Genomic DNA, 10,708 nt, shown 5'->3' with positions numbered 1-10,708 from the left:
ATTTTGACATAAACATAAGTCCACAAATTGTTTCCGGATGAATACATACAAGTGCGGATATTCACAGTTAAATATATATGCTTATATTGCAAGACTGTGAATATGAATTTTGCTTCATTGATTCATTATCGCAGTTCAGCTAACACATTGGAAGAATAATATTTCCTTATACATATATATATGTTTGGAATATATTCTCTTATCAAAAGCATTCTCTTTTAAAGAAATACACGATAATCTTGTTACTGAGTTTTTGGTAATTATTGGATTTGCATGCAGCATGGGAAGGATGACACTTGTAGCATGGCGAAGAAGATTGATTTTATTGAAGCTTCTAAACAGTTAATTCAATGCTCAACTTGAAATTTGTATTCTTAAGTTTATTCTATAGATATATATATATATATATATTGGCGAAAGAAGCTTATTCTAGTTTTGTATACTGCAATCAGAGTTTTGTTTTGGTCTGAGGTTTAAATATTAGTTTGTAAAATATCCATATAATTTAATGCATATGGTGTAGGAAGCTCTTAGGTAATTGTTTGGAATCATGTTCAATAGAGGAACTGCAGCAGACAGAGAACCAATTGGAGCGAAGCTTAAGCAAAATTAGGGCTAGAAAGGTACTTTTTTGGGCCCATGCATTCTTTTTCATTCTTTTGGTCTGCACATAATTTTGGTTTTCTTTATATATTGCATACAATTTGCAGCAAAGATAGCATTAATAGTGTGAATATTACTTCATGTGGATCTCTACTGTGGGCCTCCTCTTGCCTCCTTTGGGAATAACATTTTTGCTATCCCTGATCAATAATGCTATAACACTCGTGATACTGGAAATAGTAGCAACTAAGTTTTTCTCCTCGTTTAGGTGGTTTGTTAACGAATATCTCACTCTCTTAATTGACACGTGGTGGTTATGATGTTGATATCACATTGAGGAATCAAATCCAAAATTTATAACTGTTAAGTGGAGAAACTAAATTAGTTATAATATATGGATGTGAATGTTGTAGTGTAAGACAACAGACCATGTGACAACTTAAGGATGCATATATTGCTGGACCGTGAATTTTGATCGCATATATTGAGGCAAAAACGAACTTAATTAGTGGTCAAAATTTACAATATGATAGCCAAACATGCTTATGGTCCTAAAATGTTAGATATGTGTGTGTAGTATGTACTTTGATTCATGACCATAAACTAATGCACTTTGTTTTGCCTATATTATCAGACTCAGTTATTGAGGGAGCAGATAGAGAAGCTGAAGGAAGAGGTAATTAAATAGAAGTGCTGTTTTATAACTTGTAAGTACTCTTTTTATCAGAAAGTGCTGATATAGATTAATGTCATTTTCTTAATTTTGATTTGATCAGGGGAAAAACCTATTTGAACAAAATGCTAAGCTACGGGAAAAGGTAATCAAATCTTCTTTCTATAAACGACTTTGAACTTCAAACATGGCATACACACCCTATGCAATTCTTTGACACATTCAATCTGGGTTCATGATGATCTCCAATAAAGCATAAGTGATTAAATGGATATATATAGTAACGATCTCTTGTCAAACTTTTGTTGTTGAACTGTGAATCTGAATCATCCATGTACTGAAGTAAGAATTAACGTGATCAATAATCCTGTTGAAATGAATCATATTCACAATTTGACAACATAAGTACCAAAAAGTCTTAAGAGAGAACCTTTCTCGATGCATAAACTGATCATAAATTACCAAAATAAGCCAATTGATTTACTTACTAATTGTATGACGGATTGATCCAGTGTGGCATGCAACCGCTTGGTCCTTCAAGCAAAATAAAAGATGGACAGAATCGTGCGGTATGCCAGCCCCAGACACCAGATATGGAGGATGTGGAGACTGACTTGGTGATTGGGCCACCTGAAAGACGAAGTGGCCAAAACCTATAGAATCATCTCAATACCAGTATTGGTGATAATAAAATTTTACAGCTTCAAAAACCCGCAAATGCAGCTGCAAAGCTTCCTGACGGTCGCACAAGATTTTGGTGTGCACCAGAAATAATTGTGAAGCTAAACAGTTCAATATATAATGTATAGATCATAATATTTAAAGCTAAATGCAGAATACAATTAAATGTGTGATTATTATTTTTCTTGAAGTTCTGATTGCAGTTTAATTGGAACAACATATGACTCTCTGATTGTATTTCATGGAAGTTAAATTGATCTTCTATAAAGTTAATTTTGCTTTCTAGCATTGGATCATTGCATGTATATATAGGCTTTTAGTAAATATTGCTCTTTGTCTAATGTATTCGCGTTCTCTTGATTAATGTGTTAAATGCATATCGAGTATGGTTGGAGTTGAGATATCTTAAAAAGAAATAGACTCTTTCTTGAAAAATTCCCTTGAAAAGTAGTAGATCAGCTTCACGCATTGCATCTGAAATTCTAGAACATGGTATAAAATGTCATTTTGGAGAAAAAGTTCACCGCAACAAAAAGGCTATCATGTCTATATGCTTTCATGAATACAAGGAGCTTCTGCCATTGGTAAGGGTGTGAAAACCTGTGTTTCCGAACTACCCTTCCCAAATTCACACATCGGACCCTTCTGGTAGTTATTGAAATGGTAATTAGATGTTCTACTTATAATTCTAAACAAACAGAATAGTATTTTTTTGAGTTTAGGTTTACAAAATTAAGCCTACTACCGAACACATTTGTTTGAGCTTTGTACTTAAATTCTGTTCTTAAGTTTAAAAAGTTGAATTTAAATAGAATACAAACAAACCCTTGACCTGTAGACGTTGCGGTCCTATTTTGTGGACAGTAGGCCTCGTACCCAACTCATAGAAGTGGGTGATTTGGACGAGTAATGGAAGTGCCGGCAGCTTACCAAACGTAAGGACTTCTGGTGTATGGTTATTGAAACTTGGTAATTAGATGTTCCACTTATAATTAGAAGGAAAATAAAAAGCACTTGCCACAGTTACAAATTATAAAGACTGAAATAACAGAAGGAAAAAAAATGTTTTGGTCGGCAACTCTTTTGTTTGGATTTGGACTAACATGTATCCAAGTCCTGACGATGAGTGAATAGAAAGCCTCCAGCGCGTAGAATACAAGAAAGAAGCATTTGATGCATTATCAAAACGACAACGGATGACTAGTCACACTCCTAAACGTAGACTAACACAACAAGATTTACTGGCAAGTCAAGATTACACGTCTTCAAATAAAATAATGGTTGCCTTAAAAATATATTAACATTCTTGAGATTTTTTGGGTTCAAAAGAAAGCAATTTTCCTTCCTTTTTTTTTTTCCCACTCACTGGTCCCCAAAATGGGCTGGTAGGTGTGCTCATACCTACTTATTATGAATTCGATGGGACCAAATTGTTGATTGAGAAATTAAGTCACATTTATCATTTTGAAGAACAAAATTGGTCCTCAAGTGGAATAAGAAAGTCCTTTTTGTTTGTTTCTCGGGAGAAATTATAGAATGGTATCGTTTCACCATGTCAGCTGGTGATACTCCTCCTCAAAATTTGACACGTGTACAACTTTTTAACGAAAAATTAAAATTTTATACTAACACCTCCTGAGGTTTTAGTTTATTTTCACAAACCCTTTTTCTTTGATTGTTTGTCCAAAAATTGATGATTTTTTTTTTTAAAAAAAACCTTACACAAATGACAAAATTAACCTCAATGAAGTACATGCAATCTAATCTCAAAGGCCAACTTTTTCATTTGGATAATTTTTTTGTATAAAATCATCAATCTTTGAATGAAAAATAAATGAAAATGAGTTTTTTGAAAATAATTTAAAACCTCAGGGGGTGTTCTTGTAATTTCGAAAACCTCAAGGTGTTTTATGAAAAAGTCGAAAACCTCAGGAGGTGTTAGTGTAAATAACTCAAATTTGAACTTTATAGGAACCCTATGTGGTACTAAGTCACTCATATATCTTATCATGCAATGTATAAAGTGTAAAATATTGTAATAAATTATTATAAATAAATGATTATAGTGTGCTTAATCTTCTTTCATTAATTACTACATATTTTCTACACTTCCAGTGTTTGTCTTCTTGCTATATAATCAATTTAAATAAGTTAAACCTATCATGCAATGCATTTCCTTCAATTTTCTGTGATAATTGACTAAATAAACATCCTCCAAAATTTCAAGAAAAATTTTCTAATTTTTCTTACAATTTTCGTGATTTTTATTCAATTTGTATCGATATCGATAATATCTCGATATTTCCATAGAAATTTTCCATTCGACCAAATAATTTGGTGAAAACCTAAACTTGGAGCAACTCACCAAATAATTTGGTGAACGCTATTCGACCAGACTTCCTAGAGTAAGGATCGGCTGTATATATGTATATAATAGGGCTTGCTAATCCTTTGAATACCAACACACCACTGGCACCACTAGGATTCTCAACTCCACTACTAGAATTCAACCCCTTCCCCCAGTTCTATCTCCTCTATCAACCCCATCAACCCTAAATCCCCCTCGCTTCCTCCCATTCCCACGCGAGATCCACCCTTAGCCCCAGCCGATACCCATTCCCAGCCCATGCCCCCAAGACCCAGACCCATCCTATTCCCTAGCCCCCATCCCCACGCGAGCCTGCACACAGAGAGAGAGAGAGAGAGAGAGTTTCAATTTTCTGTTTTTTTATTTTATTTTTCATTTTTTAATTTATTTTTAATGTACAAAATCATCATTTTGTCCTCATTTTTAATAGCAAATTAAATGAAATGTTGTAGATTTGGACGGAAAGGAGAAATTAGAGAAAAAAAAATATTTGAGTCCTTAATTTTCTTAAAAAATGATAGGAGGTCAATTGAAACCAAAATACAAGTTGAGGAATCACCAGTATACCAACAAAAAAAAACAAAAAAAGAAAAAAGTGTGGTCCGTGATGTGCGGCAAAGCTTGACAAACTGACACGTATCAAACTCAAATGGGCAAATCTTCGAAGTTTGAAACGCTGAGCTCACAAGTTAACCCAAAAATCATTCTCAAAGCAAAAGCAAAAGCAAAAGCAAAGCACCCAAGTTTCAGTTAGGACTTCTCCTTTTCTTTGCTTGTTTTATAATCTTATTAATTAAGATAAGCAGCAGTGCAGCAGCGCCGTAGACTTCATTGTGTTTTCTTTATTTGGATGCCAAAAAGATTGGAGCCAACAGAGAGAGTGGGTGTCTAAAGAAAACCCAAGTCTCTTGACTACAGAGATGGGTACTTTGACTGCTGCTTCCTCTGTGCTTCCTTCGGATTTCAAACCTTCACTCTCTCTATCTGATCACAGAGGCTCTCTCCTGCACTGCACAAAAATACCCAAGAAAAGAAACAGGGCCATGGTTCCTGTAAGCTTCTTTTTCTTTTATTTTTTATTTTTATTTATAAAAAAAAATCACAAAATTGTTTCTTGGGGGTTTTTTTTTGGGTGTGTGTGTGTGGGTTATTTTGGACAAGAATGGTTGAAATGGATTTGTGGGTTTGTTTGATTAGGTTGCAAGGCTATTTGGGCCAGCCATATTTGAAGCATCAAAGCTGAAGGTTCTGTTTTTAGGAGTGGATGAGAAGAAGCACCCAGGGAAGCTTCCAAGAACTTACACACTTACTCACAGTGATATCACCTCAAAACTCACTCTGGCAGTTTCACAGACAATAGACAACTCTCAGGTTTGTGCCCTTACTTGTGTGTTGTGTCTGTTTTTCTTGAGGCTCAAGTAAAAAATTTAACAGAGGAAATCAAACAGGGGATTGTTGTTTATGTTATTAGCTATTGGTGTAGATAAAAAAGAAAATTTTTGGATTGATAATTGGGGAAATTGATTTGCAGTTGCAAGGGTGGTACAACAAGTTACAGAGAGATGAAGTTGTGGCTGAGTGGAAGAAAATTAAGGACAAGATGTCTCTTCATGTTCACTGCCACATAAGTGGAGGTCATTTCCTTCTAGATCTGTTTGCAAGGCTGAGATTCTTCATCTTCTGCAAAGAACTTCCTGTTGTAAGTCATAAATTGATAATTAATTAATCACTCTTAATTACTGATTAATTTTGTCTTTTTGATCTTTATTAATATTTAAAACCAATATCTAAACAGGTTTTGAAGGCCTTTGTTCATGGGGATGGCAATCTGTTCAGCAAGTACCCAGAATTGCAGGAGGCTTCGGTTTGGGTTTACTTCCACTCTAGCATTCCAGAATTCAACAAGGTGGAATGTTGGGGTCCACTCAGTGATGCAGCAGCACCTTGTAGAAGCGAACCAGGTGGGGTCCACCAGGAAAACAGGAAGGAAACTTCTCCAAGCAACTGGGACTTGCCAGAGCCATGCCAAGAAGAGTGTAGCTGTTGCTTCCCACCATTGAGTTTAGTTCCGTGGCCCCAAGAGCTTCCCCATGTAAGTGAAACTAGATATGGGCCCCAGCGGCGCTTTGAGGGCCAAACCCAAGAAACAAACTAAAACAAATTCCTTAGTTTGTTTGATTTTATGTAAATAGAAACATATTTGTTCCTTTTGGCTTTCTGGAAGGTCTTTTGTTTTCGGAAGTCAGATTTATTCATGAGCAGACCAAATGCCATTCAAGAACTGTGGATCAGTGTTCTTGAATGAGGGTGTGCTATCTATCATCAGTATGTTCCAGTTCCAGTTACCAAGTTACTGTAAATGTAGTTGGTGCGTTATTTGCATCAACTATTAAATTGTAAAAGTAGATTAATATTTAAAGAGATGGATTCGATATATGTTTTTCAGGGTATAAAGTGATTTGCCACTGAACAACTTTCGATTAATCCTCTTATCTTTTTTTTTTTAATTTATAGAAAATTAAGGATATGAACTTTTATTTTTCGCCAATTTTCTCCTTGCCATCTACATCTCAACATTTAATCTAATTTTCCGTTAAATCATTAAAAGAAATTTAGAAAAAAAAAGAAAAAGATAACACAAAACTCAGTTTTTTTTTCTTCCCCCTCCCCTCTGGTTTTTTTCTCCCCTCCTCCTCTGCCCAATGCTTCTCTCGAGGCCAACCAGCCCCACCCTTGACTCACCTACTCCCGCCTCCCTCTCTCTCTTGTAGCCCTATTCCCTTAGGCTTTAGGATTTTGATCTTCTTTTTTGTTTTTCTTCCTTTTGTTCTCTACAAGTGTGTCTCCTCTCTCTCTTCTCTCTTCCCCCTTCTCTCTCTTCACAGACATCAGGCACCGCCCACCCTTCACCCCCCAAACCCCCCCCCTTCTGTCTCCCTCTTTCTTCGACATCCACAACCTCACCTCCCAAAAAACCCAAACAGCCACCCAAAAAAAAATATTCAAGATCAAAACCCAAAATAGCCACCCAAAAAATTTCAAGATCTTTATTATTAACCTCACCTTACTCCCCAGGAAACCCAAACAGCCACCAAAGAAAAAAAATTCAAGATCAAAATCCTAAACATCCACCTCAAAAATCTCAAGATGTTTATTATTAAATTTTGTTTTCCTCCCTAACCTTAGCATGGGGAGAGAGAGAGATGCAAAAAGAGAGAGTGGGAGGGAGAAGAAGAAGCGGGTGGGCACATGAGGGGAGAAGAGACAGAGGGTGGAGGATGGTGATGTTGGTGGATGTTGAAGAGAAGGAGAGGGAAAGAGATCGAAGAGAGGGTGGTGATTTTGGTGGCTGTCAAACAGAGGGTGAATATATCATTATTATTTCAATTTTTAATTTTTTTAATTTTTATTTCTGTATTTATTATTTTTAATGTCTGAAATGACCAATATGCCCTCATATTTAATGGCAAATTGGATGAAATGTTGAGGATTTAGATGGTAAGGGGAAAATTGGCGGAAAAAAAAAGTTTATATCCTTAATTTTCTCTATAAAAAAAAAAGGATAGGGGGTTAAATCAAAAATTAGATACAAATTTAGGGAGCAAATCACTAGTATACTCGTTTTTCTGTATGGTTTTTTGTTCTTTAATATAAGTGATAGTCTACAATATTCTATAGTCTACAATATTCTAAACTAGAAAGAATAGTGTAAGAAAGTGGGCACATGATCCTGATCGACTGACCTAATTCATATGTGCTTTTCTATTATGAATATGAGAAATATTATTGTCGCGTCGAAAAAATCATCATGCACTCCTCTTTTATTATTGGAGTGTATGAACTTTTTTAAAATGCCAATAATAGCGCGGATGGATGGGAATTAAAAGTGTTGTATATAAGTCGTTTTACTCCAGTATCTTCTCATAATTGAACATGCAAATTATAATGGGAAATTGGGCAACATATCACTCATTTACAAACTTATTGGTCATATACCATCCACCCTAAAATTCAGTAAAGCCGTATGGATATACTTTTTTTTTTATTAAAAAAAATTGCGTATAGCTGCGCGGCTATACTATTTTTAAGAAATATTAATACAACCGCGTATAGCCGCACGGCTATACTATTTAAAAAAATTAATAAAAAAGGAAGAGAAACTATTTATATATATTAAAAAAAGGAAGATAAACTATTGTAGCAAATTCACAATCACACCATTCAAACCAACAGGAAGAGGAACTAAAAAGAAAATCATTCCAATTATGGTAGCAAAACTCAAATAATCCCCAAGTTACTGATCCTTTAGGCAATCATGTACATGTAGCTAACCAATTCAAATTGCAATGCTAAACCCACATCTAATACTAACAAAGCCGCTTCTGCTTTCCATTTCGTAACAAAAATAGAAATAACCAAATCAAATTAAATGTCTAAGCATCACCCATAAACACAATTATTGGATTAGTATAAGGTGATTTTAGAAAAACTACACAAACCCACATAAATCAGGCAAAAAGATTCAAGCTTTTCTCGTTCATTTTCACTTTCCAGAAAATTTTCTTAGTAACCAAATGAAAGCCCCCTTGGACAGCTGCTGGAAGCCTCCTTGTATGCACACAAAGTGCTCGACGAAAGTCCCAAACGATTTGTGATGTTTGCTGCGCAGCTGCGCTGCGCCTTGCGCTGGCGCTGCGCGTCCTTTTTTTTTAAAACGAGCCTTGCCAAACGACGTCGTTTGGTCCAAGGCTCAGTCAAATTTTTTTTAATTGACATGGCCTCAAAACGACGTCTTTTTGGGCCAGGTTTTTTAAATTATTAAAAAAAAAAACAGATAACAGCACAGCACAGATTCAGTCAACTCTGCCTCCAAACCTTTCATTCCCAATTCCACAGCTCCTCTTCCCATCCTCTCAAACCCTAACCTCTCCTAACCTCCCAACCTTCGACAACCTCTATTAACTCTTCGCTGGTGGCCCAATGCCGATCACCACCACCTTCTACCGCCGTCCGCCGCCCATTTTTTCAACTACAAGTAAGCATGGAAAATTTTATATTAATAATTATAGTGATAATATATATTGTTGATATTGATATTTTTTTTTATGTAATGAAATTTATGGATATGAATCATATTGATTGATTGAGTTTATGCTTGATTGAGTTTATGCTTGAAATTTATGGATATGAATCATATTGATATTTTTTTTTTTATGTAATTAAATTTATGGATATGAATCATAGTGATAATCATATTAATGTAGATTGATTGAGTTTATGCTTGATTGATAATATGAATTGATTGAGTATATTGAATATTGATTGCTATTTGATATGATAATTTGGTATATTGAATATTGATTGATATGGGTTTAGGGAGTATATTGAATATTGAGAGTGGGTTATTGAAATTTTCATATTCATATGATAATTTGGATAAAAATTAATGATTGATTGAATTAATTGATTTGTAGATTTATGGAACGATTCTTTAAAAGAAAATTATCTACGGATAGTTCTTCTCTGTCTAATCCGGGTAGTTCAAATGCAAGACCAATTGAAGTAGATGAGATCTTAGCTAATCTTCAAGCAGACCCTGGACTAAGAACTCGAATGGCGGATTATAGTCCTAATATTCGGGATGAGATCCGAAGAGCATATCTACAAAAGGGACCTTGTCAACCTAGAAGTTATAAATTCCCACAAACTAATCAATCAGTAATTAATAGACGCTTCATTGCTCATTGGTTTGATGATCATGATTGGTTGGAATATAGTATTGCTAAAGATGCTGCGTTTTGTCTTCATTGTTATCTCTTCAAATCTAATTTTGATCAAGTGGGTGGTGATGCATTCACTGGGGTAGGCTTCAATAATTGGAAGAAGGCGAAAGAAAGATTTAACCTTCATATTGGACCGGTTGGTAGTGTTCACAACCAAGCTAGAGAAGTTGCTTACAATTTGATGCATCAAACTACACACATTGAAACAATTGTGATCAAGCAAACAAGCCAAGCTCGCACGGCTTATCGCACTTGCTTGAATGCATCACTTAAGTGCACTAGGTATTTGTTGCGGCAAGGTCTTTCTTTTCGTGGTCATGATGAAAGTGCACAATCAAGTAATAAAGGGAATTATTTAGAGCTCTTGCAATTTCTTGCGGATCATGATGAAAAAGTTAAGGCCGTTGTGTTGGAAAATGCTCCGGGAAATTTAAAGTTAATAGCTCCTTCAATTCAAAAAGATCTTGTCAATTCTTGTGCCAAAGAAACCATTGATCTTATCTTGAGTGATGTAAAAGATAGATATTTTTCAATAATGGGGGATGAAGCACGTGATGTTTCAATAAAGGAGCAAATGGCGATGGTGTTGCGTTATGTGAA

At 35.2% G+C, this 10,708-nt stretch overlaps 2 protein-coding genes across 2 annotated transcripts; both read left to right on the top strand.

The window, feature by feature from the left end:
* The first annotated feature begins 273 nt into the window (after positions 1-273).
* Positions 274-2,123, top strand: LOC117628630 (agamous-like MADS-box protein AGL14). Its single transcript, XM_034361121.1, has 5 exons — positions 274-341; positions 524-623; positions 1,238-1,279; positions 1,380-1,421; positions 1,789-2,123. Exons 1-5 carry the CDS (start codon positions 274-276, stop codon positions 1,933-1,935), a joined length of 399 nt encoding a protein of 132 aa, XP_034217012.1. The 3' UTR covers positions 1,936-2,123.
* Positions 2,124-4,790: 2,667 nt separating this feature from the next.
* Positions 4,791-6,809, top strand: LOC117628671 (protein STAY-GREEN homolog, chloroplastic-like). The gene is made up of 4 exons (XM_034361166.1): positions 4,791-5,377; positions 5,523-5,696; positions 5,857-6,024; positions 6,121-6,809. Exons 1-4 carry the CDS (start codon positions 5,246-5,248, stop codon positions 6,478-6,480), a joined length of 834 nt encoding a protein of 277 aa, XP_034217057.1. The 5' UTR covers positions 4,791-5,245; the 3' UTR covers positions 6,481-6,809.
* The last annotated feature ends 3,899 nt before the right edge of the window (positions 6,810-10,708 follow it).

Source organism: Prunus dulcis, chromosome 5 (assembly GCF_902201215.1).
Source record: "Prunus dulcis chromosome 5, ALMONDv2, whole genome shotgun sequence".
Lineage (NCBI taxonomy): Eukaryota > Viridiplantae > Streptophyta > Magnoliopsida > Rosales > Rosaceae > Prunus > Prunus dulcis.
Note: the sequence above shows the minus strand (reverse complement) of the source record. Positions and strands in the feature narration are given on the sequence as shown.

What these genes read in the sequence shown, in the direction of transcription:
- LOC117628671 (XM_034361166.1), top strand. Translation starts at nt 5,246, where the DNA reads ATGGGTACTTTGACTGCTGCTTCCTCTGTGCTTCCTTCGGATTTCAAA. An exon ending in GAAACAGGGCCATGGTTCCT is followed by an intron (nt 5,378 to 5,522) that starts GTAAGCTTCTTT and finishes TTGTTTGATTAG; the next exon opens with GTTGCAAGGCTATTTGGGCC. An exon ending in TCTGCAAAGAACTTCCTGTT is followed by an intron (nt 6,025 to 6,120) that starts GTAAGTCATAAA and finishes ATATCTAAACAG; the next exon opens with GTTTTGAAGGCCTTTGTTCA.
- LOC117628630 (XM_034361121.1), top strand. Translation starts at nt 274, where the DNA reads ATGCAGCATGGGAAGGATGACACTTGTAGCATGGCGAAGAAGATTGAT. An exon ending in TTTATTGAAGCTTCTAAACA is followed by an intron (nt 342 to 523) that starts GTTAATTCAATG and finishes CATATGGTGTAG; the next exon opens with GAAGCTCTTAGGTAATTGTT. An exon ending in TAGAGAAGCTGAAGGAAGAG is followed by an intron (nt 1,280 to 1,379) that starts GTAATTAAATAG and finishes TGATTTGATCAG; the next exon opens with GGGAAAAACCTATTTGAACA.